The sequence below is a fragment of the Maylandia zebra genome, linkage group LG22, assembly GCF_041146795.1.
Source record: "Maylandia zebra isolate NMK-2024a linkage group LG22, Mzebra_GT3a, whole genome shotgun sequence".
NCBI classification, from domain to species: domain Eukaryota; kingdom Metazoa; phylum Chordata; class Actinopteri; order Cichliformes; family Cichlidae; genus Maylandia; species Maylandia zebra.
The window spans coordinates 12,442,954-12,467,614 of record NC_135187.1 but is presented as its reverse complement, the minus strand read 5'-3'; the positions used below and the strand labels follow the sequence as shown (position 1 = coordinate 12,467,614).

Below are 24,661 nucleotides of genomic sequence, written 5' to 3'. Positions count from 1 at the left end.
AGAGACTGAGATTACCGAAAAGCACCACTGAACGACACAGGAAATCATTCCTGCCTGTGGCCATCTCCCTGTACAACGCATCCACTTAACACACTGTTTGCTGCTACAGCTACACATGTTTCTTTTCCAACTATTTATTTATAAGTGACTTATGTATGTATGTATGTATATATTGTACTATTCTTAGTTAGCGTATTGTCCGTCTTGTCTTAATGTTGGTTTAAAATGGAGCACTGTAACAAAAAATAATTTCCCCCAGGGATCAATAAAGTATTCTGATTCTGATTTTCATATCCCAACTAAATGTTCTTTCTTTTGGAAAACTCAGCACACTGATTTTCATTCTAATGTAAAGTAAGTTTCAAAATAAAAGCAGTAAATATTTTACAACTTAAAACTGAAAAAATGAGTTTTTTCCCTTATATTAGAGTTGTATCAGAAAGACGTATAGAGAAAAACATGAAGTGACATTTTTTGCCTTCAACTGTGGTTTAAATCAGTCCCTCCCTTTTATTTTCATTTCAGACATAAAAAGTGTGTTTTCCACAATCAAATCCATAAAAACAAGGACAATGTGACAAGAAGGAAAATCCATTACAGCACAGATTCATTTATCCGCCAAGCAACTACAGACAAAGGACATTTGGTCATAATCTGACATTTAAAATATACAAATAAAATAACTCCGCTTCCGCTCCATAAATACAAACAAAGACATTTTGGGTTACGTTAGGCACCTTTTCATTCACACATTCTTCCACACATGTATATGAAACAATTATTTAAACCTCAAAGAAACAATTAAAGAGAATTTATAAGTGAAAATATACATCTTTTAAAAAAGGTTTTGCTTTTTTAGGCCATTATTTTACACAATTACAAGTTTTCTAAAGGTAGAACTGATTTCAATCAGCATGAATTCACAGCAAACTTTATGATAGTAAAAGAAAAAACTGTTGCATCTATAGTGGTTCAAAAGTAATTTTCACTTTCACACACTCAAACATTAGTTTTTTTTCTGTCCCAAAACAATTAGGTTTACAAAATACTTAACAATCAGCTTTTTGTAAATTATGTACCCCGTCTGTAAAACAATCTTCAGCATTTCCTGCTTTGACATATTTCTCTGCCCGAATTTTGCAGCTGTGTAGTTACTTGGCAAATAAAATTAAAGGGTTACAAACACGTGATTTAAACCCCCTTTGAAAAATGTAAAGGACAGAAGGATTAAATCAGAGAAAAATATTTTTTGATGGCGTAATCACAAAATGTGTGCGTGCAGATTCTTCTTTCTCCATTTTCGTGATATCCTAGAATGAGTCTGTTTATCTTCCTGAGAAAGATGATGGATTAAAAAAAAAAAAAAAAAAACCCTCTTCCGGTTTTCTTTTTTCCCTTAAGTGTTTAAATCTGAGACAAAACAGATAAGTTATTTATGTTTAGTTTGCACCATAGTTCATGTCTGACTTTGCTCTACCTACGTCCTCGTGTGCTCTTAACGACCACCATACAGGTGGATCTTGGTGAACGAGACAGTCTCGAAATAGTCTTTCTGGCCCTTCTCGTAGATGACAAAGATGTACTTGCGGTCTTCTACAGAGCCGCTGTCCAGTGATGTCATACTGGAGTAGCCGCTCGGACCCGCCCATATCTGGACAGCTTTGTTCTCCCAAGACATGCCGTTTGTCAGCGACCATTTCAGGGTTAGATTCACTCCTGAAGGAGATAAAGCATCACTTATTTATCCACTCAACTTAATCAGGATCATTTCAACCTGGGTTTTTTCTCATCAGTGAGACTCTGTGTTTTGTGCTGATTAAGCAGTTTCCACCTGTACTGCAAAGATTCAGGGAAACAAGGTCAATCTATCTGATTACAGCATTGCATCATGGTATCATTTTCTGCCAGAAAGTTTGCCTCAAACTGGCGTGCATGGATCACTGTGTAGCATCAGATTTCTGTGTTTACTTTCAGTTCAAATTGAAACCGAAATAAGGTGAAAGTCACTTTTTTATGAAGCTTTACTGAGCTTGTACTTTAGCTCATATGTGAATACAGTTCATAAAAAAGTGGAAAGTTGCCATGATTTATAGAGCTACAGTAAAAACAAACCAGATAAGTTAGGGGAGCTGAAATAAACTTAATTATCATTGGATTCCATAAGAATATAAAGTAGTTATTGTGCCGTAAAGGAAAACACTATAAGTGGCCAAAGTAACCAAATATTAAATTAAATTTATTAGTGAATACTAAATTTACTCAGGAACTAACTGGGTGGACATTTTTGGGGTAACAGGACATGAATATTTAATAATTATAACTAATGCAACTGATATGAGCCAAGAGTAGAAACGGGAGCAGAGATCACCATGTTTCATATTAGCATTTCTCACTAGAATGGCATACAGAATACATAAAGAGTAACATTCTTAATACACAAAACTAACTTTTTGCTAGTCTTACACAGAGATGAAAAAGCTTAGTGCTCGTGTTTCTTACTCTTTTGCTCATTGGAGGGGTTGGTGAAGTAGATCACGCCCTCTTTTTGCAGTGCTCCGGCTGCCACTACAGGATCCACCAGTGCCTCGTCAAAAATCAGGCCTTCTAAGGGCAGGGTCAACCCTCCATCATAGCTGTGCACCACAATGCGGCACCGGCAGTGGTAGTTGTTCTGGTTCCGGACGTTGATGGCGATGGTCCCGTCAGTCAACTCAATTGGCTGCAGAAGAACAGACGGAGAAAAGAGTGTATCAAAGGTGAAAGATTATAATTACAATTGTAATAGGGATGCCTTCATATAACTGCACTGAATAAAATAAATGGGAGAATCTACACTGAAGTTAAAGACAAAAACAACAACTTTCTGTCCACTAGAGTGCAGAACCACACTTCACAACAGTGCACTATGAGCATTCACGCTTCCTCATAATGTCACTAAATAAACTAATGCTAACTCCCCTTTAACTTAATAACCACCAAACTTTATTTTTGCTGCTACAAGTGTGACTTTTCCCCAAGAACCACTTGATAATTTTCTGTAATGCAAGCAAAACAAAGTCATTTTAAAACTCCACATAAACATTTCCAAAGACAAGAGAGAAGTGGCTGTTTAACGTAGGTCTATCAGAAGATTCAAATCATTAGTTACACTCAAGAACAAGAAGACCAAATTATACTTTTCCATAAAAACAACTAATAGAGCCTCCACAGGTTTGGAATATATTGGTTGAAGAAATTAAACCAAGATTAACTGATACCAGAATGATGGGAAGATACAGAATGGAGAAAGAAAGGAACTGTTCATGATCCAAAGCAAACCACATCATGTGTCAAACATGATGGAAACAATATTATGACATGGAAATTTACGGCTGCCAATGAAACAGAGTCACCAGTGTTTATTGATGATGTGACTGCTGACAGAAGCAAACTGCAAACCACACTCAAGAATTTCACAAGAAACTGGATATTCCTCATAGGCCAAGCGAGTCACCTGATCCAACCAAACACGGCACGCGTTTCAGTTATTAAATAGAAAAGTGAATGTAGAAAAAGCCTCAAATAAGCTGCAAGGAAGGAAACCATCTGCAGTAAAGGACTGACAGAGCATATTAAAGGAGGAAATGCAACATTCGGTGATGTCCTTGACTTCAAGGAGTCGTTATTAAAAGCATTAAAAACAATCCTTATGTTAATTTTTCCTATCGTGTTTGAGCGTCTGAAATGGGGGACTGTGCATAAAAAGGGCCATCATTTATAAACAGTTAATCGTTTTGTAATCGTGAATTAAGCTGAAAGTCTGCACTTTTAAATCCATCGTAGTAGTGTAGTGAAACTCTGGTATTATTTATCCTGTACCACTTTATTTATAAAGCAAGTAAGTGAAGGAGATCACCTGATGTGCGATGATAAATCCTTCCACAATTCTGGAGCCGAGAAAGCTCTATCATCTCAGAGTTTGCATTATGTCTTTGGAACGAGTAAAAGCACGTGGCCTTCTGACCTGACCTGCTGACCTGTACACAAACATGTGCTAGAGTAGGTATGAAACAGCACTGTGCTAAAGTATGCAGATGACTCTGTTATTGTTAGTCAGTTGCAGGAGGCCAGCCTCATGATTCTGTTAAATGGCACGTTGAGTCCTCTCTTCAGTTAAAAAATGTCAAAAGATGTTAATCACTGATTGGTCTGATTTTAGGAAATGTTCTCACACACAACAGGTCACAGCTATAAAGGGCCAGGTGGTATAACGTCTTGAGTCTGATAAACATCTTGGAACAATTATTGATTCAAAACTGAACTTTGAGGCAAACAAACTGTGAAGCTGTGAGCACAGAAGGCACCAGCAACTGTCCTGCTTGAGGAAACGTTCTTTCTTCCACAAAACCACGATGACTTTATCCCGCTTTCACCAAGTCTGTTTTGTCCTTTTCCTTGGTGGTCTGGATATTTATGTGTAAAAAAACAGAAGCTCACTCATGCACAATGTTAAATTACAGGCTGACTGGTGAGCCACAGCTGAACCCAGCTTCTCTGTATGTCAGGCAGTTACAGCGGTTGGCTAGTTAACTTTCACTTGATGACTCACAGCCGTTGCATAGCGAGTTTCAATCTCAATCTCTTCAATCTCTAAGGATACAAACAGAGTAATCTAAAGCTGAATGATGTTTGATCACCACTGTTATGTTTATATAAATGATATGCAAATACAGGATATGGAATGTGAAAATGTTTAACATTTGCTGATGTTATGGCTGTTTGTTGGTTTCTTTAATGGTAATTTTAAGTCTGATTATTTTGCTCAGGTATGTAGATTTGAGGATTGGTGTAAATCTTGTTATTTGCTGATTAATGCTGACAAAGGGAAACGCCTTGAATTACACAGGCTCAAAAAACAGGTTTTTCACTTTCTGATCAGTCTGTTTAAGTCAGTAAAAGCTTCAAGCTTCTGAGGACAAGATGACAAGATTTATGGGAAGTATGATTTATGGAAAATATTGATGTCATCAACAAGAAAGCTAGTCAGAGTTTTTTTTTTTTTTTAGGAAGTTAAAAAGTTAAAAGTCAACAAAAACATTATTTTTTTGGTGTATGTCAGCTTCAATATCTCCATCTGGGATGGTAACCCGAGTGTGGCAGATAGAAACAAACTGGGCAGCATTGTCAGAACTGCTGTTGGTTGACAACAAACCTCATTAGATAATCTGTATCACACTGGCGTCTTAAAAACGCCGTTCTGTTGTTGCTGTCTGAGAACGTCCTCTTTATTCTGATGCCACTAGGTAGAAAAAAGGTGTGTATGTAGTTATTATTGTATGAATAATTACCAGTATTTTTATTATGGATTGATTATGAATTGATCTGCAGCATGGTGAACCAAAGAAAGTTTTCCACTAATGTCGACAACAAAGTTAATTTAATTGTGGAAATGACAAAAAAACTCTGTAACTGTTCAAATACTAATGGCTCTAACTGTAATCTCTAACTGACCGACGGCACCAGCAAACATACCTGGCACTCATCAGGGTTGAAGTCCTGCGCTTTTTTCTTCTGGTTGTAGGGGATGCTTTTCAGCGCTGCACCGTTGTACCAGGTTTGTCCGTGGTCGTCGCTCAGGATGCAGAAAACACCGTCGCCCTCCAGTGTCCCATGACCGCAAACCACCAACCTCCCCTTTGCAGGATTGAAGCGCTTCTGTAGTCCAAAAGACACAAACAAAAAACAGTTCAGGGATGCAGCTGTTGGTTATCATCATTTAGTATTTTTTTAATGTTTAAACACGGTTGGTGAGCTGAGAAGTCAGAGAAAACAAAGAGGAGAGGAATTAAACGAGTGAGCTGTGTTCAAATAATTTTTTTTAAATTTTTTTTTACAGATACTGTTTTGTGTCATATTACTGATTAAAAAGGTGTAATATCCACAAACATAACAGCTCTTAAAGATTGATATAGACTGTGGAGAGAAACAAGCAGCTGCAGACATTACTGTCTGGATTAAATGCATTCAAAGCTGAAAATAAAGCTATGCATCTGGTTAAATTCAATTGAATAAAGTCCATATTAGAAAGGCAAGTATAAATATAGCTCACACAAAAACAAAGAGGTTCATTTACTGAATATCGGTGCTGTTACACTTGCAGTGCCTTACATTATGCTCTAACTTTTTCTTTTATAAACCAGCTTTAATATTCCTGTGTGTGAGCTGAGCACCTCTATGCAAGCAGAGGTTTGCTTGTCTGGAGCATTCATGTGTGTGTTAACACCAGCGATGATCTCAGAGGAGCAACTGCTGCTGCCCATCAGTCTGGGTTTCCAAACAATTTGAAGTTGACTCAAAAGTGGAAAACATTCAGGACAGCTGCTGATCTTCCCAGGACTGGACGTCCCAGCGAATTCACCCCAAGGTCAGATGGTTAAATGCTGGGAGAAGCTGGATAAAAATCCCTGAGAGCTACATCTCAGACTCAGCAGGCCTCATCTAGCAAATTAAATGTTACAGTTAATGTTCGTTTAGAAAAAGACTGAACAAGCATAGCTTGTTTGGAAGGGTTACAAGGAGAAAGCCTGTCTTCTCTAAAAAGAACATGAAAGCACAGCTTAGGTTTGCAGAGTCGCACTGACTCCTGGAACAATGTCCTTTGGACAGACGAGGCCAAAGCGGAGCTGTTTGTTCATCGTGCACAGCACCACCTGACAACCAAACACAGCATATCAGCACAAACACCTCATACCAGCTGTCAGGCACGGCGCTGGAGCACCTAGCCACAGGACCTGAGCACCTTACAGTCATTGAGTCATAAAGTCAAACAGTGGTGCTACAAGCTACTGAATCACAGAGTGTACTTAGTTTTTCACATGACTGTAGCTCATAATAATAATAAAAAAATAAAAAAATGAATCTGCATGTTCTAGGGAAGGCAACAACATCATAAGAAGCAGATTTTATTACAGCAGCGTTTATAGTTCACCTCGCACTTAACATAATGTTTCAGTGAAGGTTCAAAACATATCAGCAGGTTACGGCATTAATTGGGATTCTATTATCTATTTTTATTTCATAAAAAGGTAGACCAGTGTATCCTCTGCTTAACGAAATAATACTTCAGCACTTCCAGCTCACTTCACTTCACACAGTTAGGACCCTTTCATCATCGACAGCCTTACTCTGACCTCTCAGAGGCATGCAAGGGGAAAAAGTGACATTTCAACTGAACATTTTTTATACTTCTCATTGTTCTGGAAACCCCATTATAGTTTTAGGGAGCATTCATGGTTACGAATTTATGCTACACGTTCGGGTTTCACACTTAGGATCCCAACTGCTCAGCCACTGAGGTGATTCATAGTATATTTAGACATTTAGTAAAGACACAAACATCCCAACATGTACACTTTATCTTCCACTGATGCCTTTCTTATTTATGTCTGATTTAAGTATTGCTTCCCTGTTTAGGATTAATGAAAGTATTTAAGGAAGTCATGTCAGTGTGAGGTATTTTGATTACAATTACAGGTAACTGAAAAATACTCAAGTACAATCGTTAGACCACAACTAAGACATACTGTGCATCAAATGCAACAACAAGAAGCTCCGTTTGCATCTGATTCTGAGTCCATTTTAATAAACTAACGCTCTGTGAGAGGTTTATATACTTTCAGCTGCTACTACTGACCCCTTTTTGTCTGAAATGAAACAAGAACAAAGCCAGGTGTCGCTTCTCTAATCTGGACAGAATAATAAAAGAGACAGCAATCACGAACCAGTGCAATCCTCAGTAATCCTTTATCTTCTGAGTTCATGACTTCTTTTTTTTTTCCTTTTTATTAAAGCTGGCCTGTTTTTATGACAGCTGCACATTGCAAAACTCTGATGTCAAACTCAAACCAGTGCTTTTGTACCCGAGTCACATTGGAATGTGTGTGTGTGTGTGTGTGTGTGTGTCAGTCAGAGTGTCAGAGTGTGACCCCATAAACAACTTCCCTTAACCTGCTGGTCTGGAAAATCCAACAGTTCATCTATATGTAAAAAAGCACTTAGACTAAAAATGACATAGCTACGTTAATCCTACCGTAAAACAATAAGACAAGGTACAACCTCTCCCATACTCCCAGGATGTGGGGGTGAACGCCAGAACACCCTGGAATGTCACAGACCCCCTAGGATGAGACATTCTTTCAATATGCCACCAACTATATACTTCTAAACACTAATGATTACATGCAGTATTCTACCATATGCAAACTTATATCATTAAAGGATTATACTGACTACTAAGTACAATTTTCTATTGACAGATAGGGAGTCAGATTGATAAAGAATGTAGTCTACAAGTAGGATCAATAAAAGGCTCGTGGCTTCTAATGCATGAACACACAATCACTCTTTTTGCTAAGCATCAAAAGAATATTCTTAATGCTAATTTAATGCAAATTAGTTTTTGCACATTACACCTAAACCTCTTCAGAGCATAATTACAGAGGTGGAAAACAGATGCATGGAGCAAGATTTCAGGAACAGGAACCAAATTTACATTATAGCCACAGAGAAATCTGCCTGGAAAATCTCACTTTAACATCTTGAATCGTGACTCTGTGATGGGAATTGCTGAGCACCCAGGAGCTCATGATCACAATAAAAATAAATCCAGCTTAAAGGTCGTTTCATTTTACAGCTTGAAAAGTTCTCTCACTTCAGTGTCACATGTCTTGTTCTCTCACCTGGAGGCCGAGGCCCGGCCCGGGAGCAAAGTTCTTCACGCCGAGCGTAACCGAGAGGTTTCTGGGCGGGGTCCAGCTGAGGCCGTCGTCCCGGCTCTCCACCATCATGATGCTGGCCGGGCTACAGTGGTAGTGGTGGAAGCACACTGAGTAGATCAGAATCACTGAGCCCACTTCCTCGTCCACCACAACAGAGCCCAGGTTTATGCCATCCGGTGCCGCCCCGTCATCGATAATAAAGGTGGTCGGGGACCAGGTGGCTCCTAGAGAGATGATAGAGGAAGAGGAGGAGATGAAGCAGAGAAAACGTGACCTGTTTTTTGTGCTTTTGTGATTTTTACTTTTATTTCAAGGCTCAGTCAGCAGAATTTATATCATCAGTCTGTTTGAACACTGCGTAGAACTCGTTGATCCAGTTTCAAGGTATGAAATGTTAAAAAAAAAAAAAAAAAAAGGTAAATATAAATAAAACCAAACATCTACTCAAAATATCAATTATGGTTGATGCTAACAATGACATACACTCCCAGACATTCATTCAGAAGCGATAAACTCTCCTCATTTGCGCCCATGTGACTGCTGACTGTTTTCTGACACACTGTAAGTTTTGTGTGACTGTCTATCTCTTGCAGTGGTCTTGCCTTTGTCTGTGGAGCGCCGCAAAGCAAAGAATTTCGCTCCAATGTCAGAAGAAGAAGACTTCCTGGCTTCTGCAAACGCCAGCAGGCTTCCTTTGGGGGTGAAGGTGAGCAGCGGGATCCTGTAAGTGTTCACCTGACCCTGGGCTCCGCTCACCCACAGCAGCTGCTCCTCAAACACCAGGGGGTCGATCTGAACAGCGGGGAGAAGGGAAGGTAAAAGAGAGGGAAGAGATATTTGTGAATTATCTATAGGCAGGAGCATTTTCAGCATGCTTCAGGTGTCATGTAACAGACAAACATGTGATCTGGCTTTGAGTTCAGGAAATGAAAAGAAAATCAGGTGATCTTGCTTTTCCTTTAAGGAAGCGATTTTGTGTCCTTCAGCCACTAGAAACTATTATCAAAGGTCTAAAGTGGCATCCTGGCACCTAAAATAAATAAATAATTCAACCTGATAGGTAATCTGGTACAGAATAGTCTAAATCAGTTCATTTTTCATGTGGTGCAGCCTGACAGTCCTTTCAGCTATGACTATGAAGGCAATTAAAGTCATCACATGGCCCTGTCGTGCACCAACTCCACTGAAGCGAGGAGCTTCCTCCTTCTGTTTTTTTAATATGTCAAGTAAGTTAAATTCAACATTTCAAACATCTCAACTTCTATCACCAAAAACACAAACTGTTTCTGTGCAGTTTGAATATTAATACATCTGTTAGCTAAGGGTAGAGCTGCAGTATTTTCCAGGAGCACAAAAGTGAATATGATTTCACACTGACAGACAGGTCAGGAGAAGATGAGAGATTATTTTGAAGGGTAAAGACTGTAACAGATAAACTGGAAATTTAAAGCTTACATACCACGTCCTAGTGCATGCCAGATTTTAAAATCAGGCAGTGGATCTGTACAGGATGTGCAGCTGAAGTTATCTGATTATCTAATATCTGAAGACTATCCTCTGATAGTTCTAACATGTTATTAAAAGTGTATACTGTGTTGTATGGTTTACAGCTGCATGGTGCACTAATGCAGGTCAACAAAGCCATAAGACAGATAGACAGCAGACATTTACGTGGGAATTATGGTTTTAAGTTTTTTCATAGGATTCGACATAAAGTTCTGGCCATGCAATAATATACTCAGCTGAAATTAGAGTTAATTTTGATAATGCATTAAAATAAATGTCCATATGCATATGACTAAGTGACACATGTTGCTTCTAGAAGGGTTTTGGTAGGAACAATCAATACGAATGTAAGCCTTTCTTTAGTAACACTTACCAAATTCCACCTTTACTCTAGCTTTAAGGTTTAAAAGCAGCAATGATGATTCATGTAACATCAGTACTGTAGAAACTTGTTCTTTCAGGGGTCACAACAGCTCAGCATTTCATATCTGCCTCCATCTCACCCTATCCTTAGCAACTCCCTCTGCATGTCCTGCTTCACATCATTTGTGAACCTGCTCTGTGGGCTCCCTTGTCGACGTCCTGGTTTGGCAGGTCTCTAAACCTGAGCTCTCCCTCTGATGTGCTCATTTCTAATCCTGGTCATTTTGAACAAAAATGTTAACATCTTCAGCTGCACCTCCTGTCGTTTTGTCAGCACATACGTCTTCAAACCATACGTCATAGCAGGTCTAGTAACAGTTTAATTCTTCTCTCCAGAGCATGCCTGCACCTCTCCAGAGTCTCTTCCACATGCTTAGTACTCTCACTACAGATCACAATGTCATCTGTAATCATAGTCCATGGAGACTCCTGCAGACTCCCAATGCATGTGAAGGTTATCCTGTCTAACGCTATGCCCATCAGTCAAAGTTACAACTCACCAATAAGACAAAAAGGCTTTTAAATATGATGGAAACTACCATAGAGAAAATGAAGCAGCAGTATATTTTGAGAAACAGAGTTACTGTCTTTTTTTTTTTTTGTTAGTGTGACTTTAAAGTGTCACACGAGAGGAAATGGTTCGAAGTGATGTGTGTGTGTGTCATAACTGGCTAAAAATGGTCTGTTACCAGAGAGAGCAGCAGCCCAAATAACAGTGAAATAACAGAGAATGCAGACTATCTCATGAGGCCACAAGAACAAACTTCTTATGGTGTTTACTTAGCAAGAGAGATGGGCAAGTTTCATTCAAATGTAATATATCTGCTTTAATCCCAGCATTGTTAACGCGTCCCACACAAACTGTTTGTCACACATTTAGTTTGTTAGTTGCAGTTTGTATTCAGCAGCAGGCTGAATCCGCGAAGAGCAATAACCCTAAGAAATGCGGGGCAATAGGCGACAAAGAAACTAAACTACATGCGCAAACACAGAAAACTTCAAGTTCCCCCAACTGCCAAATCCCACTTTAACCCCTGGTTATATCCACTGTTGGGTTGCTTGCCTTTAGATTACTCTCCACCCAGAAAACAACCGCGCTAAACTAGATAAGTGATGGATGATGATTTTACTACAGTCATTGAACGTCTTTGCACTGTTTTATCTCTGAAGCAGGAAATATATAATATTATTTTTCTTTTATATATTCTTATTGTTATATGGTTGCGCGTTATATGACCTGAATGAAAGTAAAGTGCATGTTTGTAGTCCATCTTCTAAAGTTGTAGTTTCAGCACAGACATCCGCTGTCACATTATTGCTCAGAAATTCATGCCGAGCACTTAGCATGCTGTTATGAAGAGACACTAAGCAGATAATTGCGGGCTACTGTACCTGCTGAGGGCTGACGTTAGAAACACAGCAAGACACCACAACAAAGAGCTGTAGCCAAAGAGCAGCGAGCCGGCTTCCTGCTGCCATGTTGGCTCTTTCTCGTAACTTCTTCTTCTTCTTCACTCCGGCAGACACAAAGAAGCGAGTGAGGAAAGAAAGTGTCGAAATAAGTCCGCAAAAACAGAAACAAAAAGAGTAGTAGGGATAAAATTCTCTCCTCTACTTCATATACCGAAAGGCCTGCCCCTGTGAGTCATATGACCCAAGGTGGGAGTCACATGACTAACGTCACTCGTTGCCTACTTCGGATTTAATGGTATTTAACCTGACATGTTTTCTATAGCCCTTTATTAACTATTAGAAATTTATTATTATAATTATTATTATTTTTTTATTTGGACTATTTTGAAAATGTTACTTTTCACTTTAATTGCTATATTTTATTGAGTCTACAAGAAAGCCTGTATGCAAGTGGTGTAAATACATGTATAAAATTGCAAATACATAATATTACACGTGTTGTGACATTTTTAATTAATTATTAATATAGCTGATGGATCAGCAGGACTTACATCTATATCGTCTTGGCTCAGTTTTTTCTCTAATATACATCCGGAAATACCGTCCGTGCGTAAATATGTGCATCTAATTCAAATTTACTTATGCACTAAATTATCATATCTCTATTCACAATACAGCAGAATGGATGCACTTATTACTTTTATCCAAACTGTGGCAGAATATCATGAAAATAGCACAGACGTCAGGCAATCTAAAGTGTGCTGTACAGAGATAATCATGAAATCGTGCACATACACACCACAGAACCACAGACCAAAAAACTCAAATCAGCTGCAGAAAACAATCCTTTACATTTAACTAGTGAAGCTGCAAACATCAGCTCAGTGGGCACTAATGACCCTCCTTCAAACTGTTCTTTAGATTTTATTCAAAGAGTGTATGCATAAAGATTTAGATACATATAAAACATAAAGTTTATATATTCTTGTCACGATCTGGTTACAGGGACTCAAACGCAGAGCGGTTAGGTGTCTCCAAGGTGTAGTTTATTTACAGTGCCAGTGCAATGTATGTACAGGGAAGGGATCTAAAACTCCGGGGAATCACAGGGTAGCTCTCTCACACTCGCTCACGTCTTCTTTGCTCACACTCACACACGTTCACACGGCAGGGAGGACGCAGGTCCGGGGGGGGGAGAGAGATCTGAGGCAGAAGAGAAGGAAAGTCACCAACTAATCACAAATCACGAATTATGAAGCACAAGTCCACAGGAGCTGTGAGAACACTAACGTCAGTAGTACAATCCTCCAGCGACGAGAGGATCTGTGTTCCAGCCTCAAATAGTGCTCCCGGTGATGACAGGTGATTGTTGTCAGGTGTGTGTGTGGGCCAAGGGCGGGAGCCCACAGTGAGCTCCGTCCAGGCAGAGAGGGAGAGAACAGAAACAGCAAATGTAGCCTTGTGGGGCCGACCGGGCAGGCACGGAGACCATGACAATTCTGCATAATACAGTGTCATGTGGATGCATTTCCCTGTGTGGTTGGCCAATAAACAGCATATTTTAAGGGTTAAATTGTAGATCTATGACTTTTTTTCTATGCTTGCAATGATCAGGATCGTTTATTTATTCTATAAATAGTAGCCATCCTTAACCCAACTGGACATTTACAATAGATAACTAAAACGACAACATATTCTCCTTACATACAAACACAGTTTTATTACGTCATTCACACACAAACACACACAGGTAAATGTAAACCACTCAGATTAAAAACTCACTTTGCAAAAATGATGCAGAAAAATGCAGAAAGTAAAAAGAAGATTTTATTTAAAATAATATTTAAAAAATCCAACTTCACATGTACAACTTCATGAAACAGTTTATTTGTTGATTTGCCGTACAGCTGATTAGTAAAGATCCTCCCCGTGTTTTCACATCCCAACTAAATCCCTGAATAAACAATAAAAACAGAAGTATGTTGGAAAATAAAAGTAATAAACATTTTACAATTTAAAACTGTGAAAAAAGGAAATTCTTTCCTACATTAGAGCCATATTTATATCAAACAGGCACTCAAAGAAAAACATAAAGTGACATTTTCCATCATAGAAACAGAAACAAGAACAATTTCATTACAAGGAAGAAAATCAGCTACCGCACATTTAATGTACCCGACTTGTATTTTAAAGTGCTCAGAGTGGTCAGTAAGACCAGAAAAGTGTTGCTTAATGCAATTACAGTACACAAGGAAACTATTATTATTATTACAGCAGATCTAATGGACTCAGCTGGACATTTAAAACCCACAGGTAAAAAAAAAAATGCAGCATTTTCTATAAAAATCTAAATATAATTCCTTTGGTTACATTAAGCACCTTGTTTTTTTCACACATTCGATCACACAAGTACCTGAATTTAATATTTTACATCAGTTTTCTAAGAGGAGAACTGATTTCAGAATTTGAGGCATCTTGTATATTTAAGAAGTTCACTTATGTGACTACACCAGGGGTGTCAAAGATAAGGTCCGGGGGCTAGAATCAGACTGGCACAGACTCCATTTGGCCCGCAGCTTTGAAAAATGTGAAGGTGCGCATAAATTGTGGACTTTTAACTGCATTTTCACTTCGTCTCTATGCAGCTCTAGATTTTGGCAACACTGTGCATGCGTCGTGGCCTGGTTAAAGCCAGATGTCTATGACTGTGTCAGTTTTACCGTCATTTCAATGATATATCAGAAAGGTAGCTCAGAAAAGAAAGGGTGGTAGTTTTTTCAGCATCTCTTGCTTCATCATTCCTGTGTGAGGTCAGGAGTCTGTCAGAATATTGTGGCTCTGCAGCTATTTACCAAAACACACATAAGAGCTGTGACATACATCAGCTTTGGAAAATGTAAAGGATAGAAAAAAAATTTTAAAAAAAGATTTTTAATCAAAAATAGCGTGACATTCATTGTGCAGATCCTTGTCTCTCCATTTTTTTGACATCATAAAATTCGTTTTTAAAGTCTCTTTGCGTTCCTGAGAAATTCGATGGATTAAAAAACCCTCTTAGTTTTCTTGCAGTGTTTCAATCTGAGAAAGAAAACAGGTGTAAATATTGTTAGACAGTTCACACTGTTCTGCATAAGACAACAAATGAACAGACGTAAACCCGGCTTCTCATCCACAACTTTGTCTCTGCGTGTTGGGGTGATATAGTTTAAATGGATGCTTCTTCTGCCACCCGAAGCGTCTTGATTTTGATCATCGCAGCGTGCTGCCATGTATCAAGCGTAATTTTCTTCTCTTACTAATTTTTGCACAGTGCATCTTACATGAAAAGTCGCACGGTCCTCCTCAGTTAACAGAAGAGAGCAACATTTATGTTTATTTCGAGGGTTCTCTTGCAAACGCTGCCTGCTTACCTCTGCTCTTTGATTACATTTAAACACAGTAATTACAACAACAGGTCACAGGCCATTTTAACTTCACACTGAACTTTAAATACTCGAAGTGCGCTCTCTGATTTCACTGGAACATTTTAAAAGGTTATATTTATTTTTGTGCAAATAGCCATGTACGTGCTTTTCTTATCTAAGTGCAAGGACACATTAGATGTACTTCATGAACTTTTGGATGTTTAAGTAAAGGATTTAATAATATTTTCTGACATTTTCTACCTACCTTCTCGTCTGCTTTAATGGCCACTATACAGGTGGATCTTGGCGAACGAGACAGTCTCGAAATACTGATTGTGGCCTTTCTCGTAGATGACAAAGATGTACTTGCGGTCCTCTGCAGAACCGCTGTCCAGTGAAGTGATGCAGGAATAGCCGCTCGGTCCCGCCCATATCTGCATGGCTTCCTTCTCCCAAGATTTGCCGTTTGTCAGCGACCATTTCAAGGTTAGGTTCACTCCTGAGGGAGATTATGAGGTTATTTACTCGATCACCCAACTTTATAACATAAATCTTAGAGAGTTTTCAGTTCAATTAAAAAAAGCATTAAGGGAATCCTCGATCATCGTATCTCAATCTCTCCACTTAGAGAGCATAAACCATTGTGAATCTATTTCGGCTGCTTTGGTGCAAATTAAAGTGACAACATGAGAGGCAACGAGGAGACAAACTACCAAAAAAGGGAGTACTTTTGCAAAGACCATTGCTCTCGCCTTATCCATCCTTTCTGATTTTTCTGTAGTGTTGCTCTGTGTTAGTGTCCTTCTCACTATTGGTACTCTGGTTGCACAGATAGTTCAGTGACACATCCATATGTGCCACAAGAAGGTTTGCTGTGCCACCCAGTACAGTCTCAAGAGTGTGGAGGAGATACCAGGAGACAGGGGAGGTTACATGAGGAGCTAGGCAGGGACGTAGTCTCTGCTCCTTTGTGCAACTGCCAGAGCACTACAAAATGAGTCTACTGACATTCTTCAAGATTGTGCTCCATTAGTGTTTTTGAACAGTGTATGTTCACTGGAAGAGGACTTATCCTCATTATCGGCTCCATATTTTGATTATTAAACTCTGGAAGAGAATTACTCATCAAAACAATCGTTCTTTATTTTATTTGGGCCTTTGTGCAGCCCTTCAGTTCATCTACTATTAGAAACAAGACATTTTACCTCCCTTTCTGTCCTTTGAACTAACTGCTCTCTTTGACATCATACAGAGACAAGAGTATAAAAAAACTGTGTGAAAGCTGAACATTTCGTATGAGGAGAGATCAGTGTAACTATATCTTTACTTAAAATAAACAAAAGTACTGCATACAAAACTAGAAACTGTGCTTCTACAGAATTAAAGTGCTTTGTTTACTAGAGTTTAGCGCTTCTCACTCTTTTCCTCGTTGCAGGGGTTGGTGAAGTAGATCACGCCCTCTTTTTGCAGAGTTCCAGCTGCCACTACAGGATCCACCAGTGCCTCGTCAAAGATCAGGCCCTCCAAGGGCAGGGTCAACCCTCCATCATAGCTGTGCACCACAATGCGACACTGACAGTGGTATCTGTTCTGGTTCCGCACGTTGATGGCGATGGTGCCGTCAGTCAACTCAATGGGCTGGAGAAGAAGAGACGGAGAGAAAAGACTAAATGCTTGTGTTAATGCTTGTGTGTGTCACTGCACAGACCTAGCTTTAGTGATATCACATTTTATGAACTTCTCTTTTACTATGATGCCAGTTCATAGAATCTACAGAAGGAACTGAAACTGGCAAAGCAGGTAACTATGTGGAAGTTTCATCCAGTTTTATAGGAATGTGAAAATACTGCTTTGGTAAATGTGATTTCTCTTAAAGTCACACTGAAATCAATTTAAAACTTAACCTTTTTATATTCTTTATATGTTCTTTTACATCATCATAGTGTTTACTTGTTTGTGCTGTGTGGTAGCTGTGTGTCTGTTGGATCATTGTCAAAAAAAGACATTTTTAATCCCAGTGACACATTTTCCTGGATACCTCTTACCTGGCACTCATCAGGGTTAAAGTCTTGTGGTTTCTTCTTGTGGTTGTAGGGGATACTTTTCAGCGCCGCACCGTTGTACCAGGTTTCCCCGTGGTCGTCACTCAGGATGCAGAAAACACCGTCGCCGTTCAGCGTCCCGTGACCGCAAACCACCAACCTCCCCTTTGCAGGATTGAAGCGTTTCTGTAGTCCAGAGCAGACAAAACAGGAAGAAAGATGGTGATCAGAGTCAGCATCGTGACCTCTGTTATAATTCTTATCAGTGCATAGTATTACATCTGAGTAGATCACTAAACACCTAAAGGTTTCTATTTAAAAAGCAAACCTTTTGGGTTTACCGAGGCTTTAAACTGAAAAGTAATGACTGAATGAATCTGGGGGGGGTTTATTATGCATGTTGTTGTTTTTGTGCTCTCCTGCAACCTCAAGTATTTGTTCCTTGTTTAGGTTCTTGTTTCAGTTTTTAAGTCTTTTTTTATTATGCTTTAACTGTGAAAATTGTTTAAAGTCATCAAAATCTTTTCCAAATCTATCTGCTTTAGAGATACAGGTCACTTACATTTTAAGTAGAGCAAAAAAGCAGTAAGCCAAGAAGTAGATTTTTTTTATTCCCTCTGAATTAGAGCAATAAAAGCACTCGAGTTCAAACTGGGCGCTGGTACAGCAGGTAAACCATATGTGATAAGGTTATTCCTTAGGCCCAGGTTTGAATTTTTCCCATAGCTTTCCTGGTTTCTTTCTTCTGTCCTTTCTAGAATAAAAACTAACAAGCCACAAACTATATCTTAAAACGTATAAACGCCAAATATAGTTGTTGTTTTTTTACATTAACAGCAGTAACACCTGTTGATCACCTGTGAACTATTAAATCTTTACCAGAAAAGTATTTTTTTTTAAAGAAAAAATATTAGTTTGCATATATGAGTTTAAATTTGCATCATTCTTGTCATGGCTAACTGTGTGGGGAAATAAATGAGGACCCAAGAGCAGGCACTCGCTGAGATACGAAGGAGGTTTATTGCAAAATAAAACACAAGGAGAGAATGGCAAAACGGAACAAAAGATAATCTAAACTGGGAGGAATAAACTTTACACAGACGTAAAGCTGAAAACACTCATATGAGACAGAGACCTTCAGAATAAAACAGGAAACTCACACATTCGAAGACACAGACCAAGAAACATGGACTTTACACAGAGGGAACACACGGGCAGAGAAAACTAAACACAGAACAGAGGGGGCACAGAGAAACACGAGGGGCAAGGGATCAAAACCTAGGAACCATGGAAATAAATCACTAATGAACTCGACATTATACAAAAATCTCAGAGAACTGAAAACGCTGGGTCAAAATGAACCAGAACCGTGACAATTCTTGCAACATCAGGCATTTTTGTGTAACTGATTCTGCATTTTCAGGAAAAACTAATCTGTCTATGACAATGTTGAGGTCACAGAAACTGAGAATAGCTTGTATGGAATATGATACACGTGGCATCACGAGGTCAGGCGTGCACATGGTCGGTGAGTTTCAGCTTGTGACGCCGAGGCTGAATACATGTCGGCACTTTCACATGGTGGATCATTTGACCTAGGGCTGGGCGATATATCGAGTTTTTTAAAAATATCGATATATTTTCATACGAGATATAAGATGTGACAATATCGTTTATATCGATATAGTCTATGTTACGTTATAATTATACTCGTGGAGCCGCAGGTTTGCCTCTCTTTCGTCCACTTTTGTCTCTACGCAACGTTACTCGGCCTTGCCTCTCCTTCACTGAACACAACTCCGCCTCCCCCATAGCTTCACCTGCAGGCAATGACAAGATGAAAGCGGAAAATCTCCGTTAGCGAGTTACCGTGCGTGGGGCTGGACGGCGTCAACGTGTTAGCGAGCTAACCGCGCTAACGAGCTAACCGCGCTAACGACATGCAGCCCGGAGGGGCTGCACGGCCTAAAATCCTTTCATTTTCTCAAAACTTGACAGTGCGCCTTATGTATGAATTCTGGTTGTGCTTACTGACCGCGAACCGATTTTATGTGGTACACAGCGCTCAGCAATCTGTCAAAAAATGTTTTAATATGACTTTGCTAAGCTACGGAGCTGCACCGCTTGATGGATTGTCTTGGAGGATTACGGCTACCGGGGAGGAGCCTCGCAGAGTGATACGTACTGTGCTTCAACGTAATATTACCGTACTGTGTGTGTATAAGGACCACAAATGGCACCTGTTTAGAGACGTGGTGCAGCAGTGAAATCTGTCTCTTTGTTATTATGCTCAGCGTCTATTAGTTTACATTTTGACTGCACAATTGTGAGCTTTTTGTTATGCACAAAAACAACATTGTTTTCTTTTATTTATGGACCATGATTATTTAATAAATGCTGATAATTTATTTTTGAGTAATTTCTTCATGTACATCTACGCTGTATGTAAATAAAAGTGCCCGTGTGACATCTGGGACACAGTGTGACTAGAACTCTCTTTTTGTTCTTAACTTATGGCTTTAAAAAGAAAAAAATCGAGATATATATCTTATATCGCCATCCAGCTAAAAAATATCGAGATATGAATTTTGGGTCATATCGCCCAGCCCTAATGACCTCAACAAGAAAAGACGAACAACGCGCCTGAGAGAGGCTGTGATATGGCATCAAAAACAAAACCAGGCAGCTCAGTTTATAACACTAAGTTCATTTGTAATGAACTGGTTCTCCATGAGGGATTTAAACCCTGTTGTGCCAAACTGTTGCACTTTCAGGTGCTATACTGACCATTTTCTGTCTGAGCTTGAAGCTATGAGGATCTCTGCTCTCACTTCTTTAATTTGGACAGGATAAAAAAAAGAGACAGGAATCGAGAACCAGCTCCAAACTGTTCCATCACTTAACCTCCAGGCTCATCAGTTCCTTTTGTTAAAGCTAGCTGCTAAATTCACAGCAATGCAGCCTTTTGCACACATGAAAGTGTTTCTACACAGAGATAATAAAGCAGTGCAGGACAGCTCTCCTTCTACACAGAAAACTGATCAAGATTAACGATCTGATCCATCAGCAGATTCAATAAGGGCCTTGGTGCTTCTAATGCACAAAAAACACTCTTTTCACTGACAATAAAAGATTCATACTGCCAAACCAGTGCACTAAGTTTGCACACACGTGCAAAATTATGCATAATTACAGAGGTGGAAAGCCACGCAGTAAAATCTTACTTTATGACTTTCATGGAAATACTGAGCTGTCAGGATTCACATGATCTAAATAAAAATGAATCTGGCTTAAAGGTCATTGAAATCATTTTACATCTTGAGAAGTTCACTCACTTCAGTGTCACATGACTCTCTCTCACCTGGAGGCCGAGGCCCGGCCCGGGAATGAAGTTCTTCACCCCGAGCGTAACTGAGAGGTTTCTGGGCGGGGTCCAGCTGAGGCCGTCGTCCCAGCTCTCCACCATCATGATGCTGGGTGGGCTGCAGTGGTCGAGGTAGAAGCACACGTCGTAGATCAGAATCACTGAGCCCACTTCCTCGTCCACCACAACGGAGCCTAAGTTCAGGCCGTCCGGCTTCATCCCGTCATCGACGATGAAGCTGGTCGGGGACCAGGTGGCTCCTGGAAGATGATAAATTGTTCAATTTGACGTTTTATGATTTAACTTTCTACTCACGGAACAGTTGTGTTATAACTCTGAATTTTTTTTGTCTATATTTTCCACTAATTTTGTGCATTTTCTCCTTTTAAAACCAAGATTTCAGTTTTATGTTTGGGGCTCAATCACGAGAATTTATGCAATCAAGCTGTTGTATTGCTGTTTTTTTCTACAAACCAGGGCTAAAACTGTGACATGTGTGACATAATTTTGAAAATATTTGTAAAACCAAATATCTGCTGCAAAAACTGACTGATGCTAATGATAATGGCACATGTCTCTTAACTGAACTGGTCTCCACAGAGAGGGCAAACATCAGAGACAGGTGTGTGAGTCTCTGCATCGCGCTGCACCGTAATTGTTTTAATCGCACATGAGGTTAACACAGGGACAGTTTTCAGAGTTTTCAGGGGGATGGACAAATGAATCATGACTGTGCTGCTCTTCTACAAATCCTTCTTAACGTTTTAAGCTATCGTGTCTACAGACAGAGCGATGATGCTACCAAAAACACAACCTCTTGAGCAGAGGTAAAAAATAAATGCTGTCATGGCTCACGACAGGTATTAGCTGATTGCTCATTTCCAGTGTATTGTATTTGATACCTCTTTTATGTTAGTTTTTGAGACTTCTACATCATCAGCGTGATTTTTCCCCCCAGAAAAAAAACCTAAACAATTTGCACAAAAGTTACAGATGTAGCAAAAATGATGCAAAAGTGTTTTAACACCTTTATCTGTTTATTTATTTATTATTTTTTGCATTTGGCTTTGACGTCTGCCTTTCTTCCCAGCGCTTCCACTTCCCAGTCTTGTTTAAAAGTGAAGTTTTGCATGTTTTGACCCTCTGTGTTGCTCTGACTTGTGATCAAATGCACGTATACAGGCTGTTAGTTTGACTCAGCTGAGTCTTGCCTTTGTCTGTGGAGCGCCGCATTGCAATGAACTTCGCTCCACGGTCAGCAGAAGAAGTCTTCCTGGCTTCTGAAAACGCCAGCAGGCTTCCTTTGGGGGTGAAGGTGAGCAGCGGGATCCTGTAGGTATTCACCTGGCCCTGGGACCCACTCACCCACAGGAGCTGCTCCTCAAACACCAGGGGATCAATCTGAACAGCAGGGAGGAGGGCAGATAAAAAGAGTCAGGGATGACTGAGAAGTATCTACAGGCAAAACCAGTTTGGCCAAGAGCATCTTCAGCATACTTTAGGTGTCATGTAACACACAAACATGTGATCGTGCTTCGAGTTTTGGAAATTATTTTATTTTATTCAACTGCAACATTTACCTAAAAATTATTTATACCTTAGAAATCCCCAAATCATGCAAGTTCTAGAGAAAAAGAAACAAAAAGCCTAACATTTAACCTTTAATGAATCGATTTCACTCTAACCAACCTTAGCTAACACGTCACCAGCTCCACCGCACACACTGCAGGGCTTCAGCATGCTGCTATAACCCGGTAATAAGCAGGTAATAACAGGCACTGTACCTGGGAAGGGTTGACGGTGAGGACACACGAAGACGCCAAAGCAGAGAGTAGTAACCACAGTGCAGAGAGCCGCCATGCTGCCATGTTTCACTTCCTTCTCGGATTTCTTCTTCTTCAGAACAGAAACACACAGCAAAGATCGCGCGAAAGCCTCTCTTTTATCTCGCCTTACTTCTTTAACCAACACATCTTCCCAATAAGTCATATGACAAAGACGGTCACATGACTAAAGCACCTATCAAAATAAAAGAGGAAACTTTACTTGATTTAATTTTTAATCCTAACGACTGATTATAGAATATCGTTATTTACATTACATAAGCAAATAATGCAGTTACTTTTATCATGTCTTTTTTTAAAAAAAGGTAATACGTATTCAAGGTTGTATTGTGCATGTTGTACAGTTTTACACATCCTTGCACATCCTTCCTTAATAATTAAAGGAAGAGTTTCATAGTTAAACTAATATTATAGATGTTTTACAGAGAAGCAGGGAAGTGCAAATCACATGTACAACATCAACAACAAAATAACGTTTCCGAAAGCACTTTTACATAAAAAAAATAAAAAACAAATAAAAGAATTGACAACAAACTAACATTTAGGAAAACACTTTAACAAGTCCGCAACAAATTAACAAGTGGCTCTTGACGGAAATGGATTGTCTGAAATACCGGAAGTGACTCAACGATTAGGCTTACTACATTATTTGTAGTACAGAAAAGTGATTTGTAGTCAGCTAAACAAGGGCTTTTCACAGAAGTAGTGTTCAGTTAATGTTTGAAGAGATTTTACAAAAGAGTATGGGTGAGATAATGAAGTTCAGATTTTTAAATGCCACGGGGATTTTCTTAAGAAAATATCCAGGCCTTAAAACCGTCATGGTCCACACTCCAGCCCAGCAGGTGGCGGTAAAGAGCCTTTAAGTTGACGGCAGAAGAAGAAGCAGCAGCTAAACACGGGATTTCAACAAACGGACTTGTTGCGGACTTGTTAATTTGTTGCGGACTTATTAAAGTGTTTTCTTAAATGTTATTTTGTTGTCATTTTTTGTTTTTGTTTTTTACGTAAAAGTGTTTTTGGAAATGTTATTTTGTTGTTGATGTTGTAAATGTGATTTGCACTTCCCAGCCACCGTTCTATACAGTATTAAACATATTTTTGTTTGTTTGTTTTTATTTTTGGAATAAATGTCATTGGTGTGTAAATTTTGAGCATGTAATTCTAATTTTCTTCGATTTCAGATGTCCATTCAAAAGATAAGAACATGGAAAAGGTTTCATGCACTTACCATTTTTATACACATGGGGGCAGAAACAGCACGGACGCCTGTCATGCACACACACACACACACACACACACACACACACACACACACACACACACACACACACACACACACACACACACACACGACCAAAAAACAAAACAAAAGCAAAGTTAGAGCAGAAAATGATTTTTGTGCTATTTACTGAAGCTCCAAACCTCAACTCAACTTAGTAGGAAGCTGCATGCGGAAATCCAGTTTTCAGAGAAAAAAGTTTAAACTTTAAACCTTTACAGTGAGGAAGGACTCTTATTGGTGCGATATAACCTTTTCTTGAATAGATACAAAACATTTTCAAAAACTGTGTGTGCCTAGAGGTGTTTCAGTAGGAGGGGCGGAGGGAAATCTGGTGGTTAAGATATAAATCAGTAAACTAGCATACTCACTTAAGTGTCAGTGCACATTATACATCTCTCTTTATATTCTATCATATTCTGCAGCAGAACAGCTGCTGATTGCACTTTTAATTATTAAAACTGCCAAAAACATGAATGCCATGACACTCCTGTGTGGATGTGGAAGGTGCTGTTTGTCTTTTAAGGGAGCTGGTGCCACATTTAAAGGTAAAATGTGAAAAAATTACTAATACACAGGGTGCTGTGGCTGTAGATGTCTGATTTATTGTCCAAATTTTTATGTCTT

The 24,661-nt window shown here is 39.3% G+C and overlaps 2 protein-coding genes across 2 annotated transcripts; both read right to left on the bottom strand.

Annotated features, from left to right (window-relative positions):
* Window positions 1–485: 485 nt before the first annotated feature.
* Window positions 486–12,350, bottom strand: LOC101471550 (sialidase-1). Its single transcript, XM_004548974.3, has 6 exons — window positions 12,078–12,350; window positions 9,359–9,548; window positions 8,718–8,980; window positions 5,512–5,694; window positions 2,500–2,719; window positions 486–1,716 (listed from the first exon to the last, which is right to left on the bottom strand). Exons 1-6 carry the CDS (start codon window positions 12,162–12,164, stop codon window positions 1,496–1,498), a joined length of 1,164 nt encoding a protein of 387 aa, XP_004549031.1. The 5' UTR covers window positions 12,165–12,350; the 3' UTR covers window positions 486–1,495.
* A 1,553-nt stretch (window positions 12,351–13,903) lies between these two features.
* On the bottom strand, window positions 13,904–22,905 carry LOC101471068 (sialidase-1). Its single transcript, XM_004548972.3, has 7 exons — window positions 22,693–22,905; window positions 22,120–22,309; window positions 20,906–21,168; window positions 17,548–17,730; window positions 16,921–17,140; window positions 15,768–16,001; window positions 13,904–15,176 (listed from the first exon to the last, which is right to left on the bottom strand). The coding sequence occupies exons 1-6, from the start codon at window positions 22,774–22,776 to the stop codon at window positions 15,781–15,783; spliced, it is 1,161 nt and encodes a 386-aa protein (XP_004549029.2). The 5' UTR covers window positions 22,777–22,905; the 3' UTR covers window positions 13,904–15,176; window positions 15,768–15,780.
* Window positions 22,906–24,661: the final 1,756 nt, after the last annotated feature.

Bases quoted from the DNA above. Each gene is read 5' to 3' on its own strand.
- LOC101471550 (XM_004548974.3), bottom strand. From the start codon at position 12,164: ATGGCAGCAGGAAGCCGGCTCGCTGCTCTTTGGCTACAGCTCTTTGTT. The intron at 5,695-8,717 runs GTGAGAGAACAA...TTTGGACTACAG, and splicing joins GGCCGGGCCTCGGCCTCCAG to AAGCGCTTCAATCCTGCAAA. The intron at 2,720-5,511 runs GTATGTTTGCTG...GTTCTTCTGCAG, and splicing joins TCAACCCTGATGAGTGCCAG to CCAATTGAGTTGACTGACGG.
- LOC101471068 (XM_004548972.3), bottom strand. From the start codon at position 22,776: ATGGCAGCATGGCGGCTCTCTGCACTGTGGTTACTACTCTCTGCTTTG. The intron at 22,310-22,692 runs GTACAGTGCCTG...CCTGCTGTTCAG, and splicing joins TCACCGTCAACCCTTCCCAG to ATTGATCCCCTGGTGTTTGA. The intron at 21,169-22,119 runs GCAAGACTCAGC...ATCATCTTCCAG, and splicing joins GCGGCGCTCCACAGACAAAG to GAGCCACCTGGTCCCCGACC.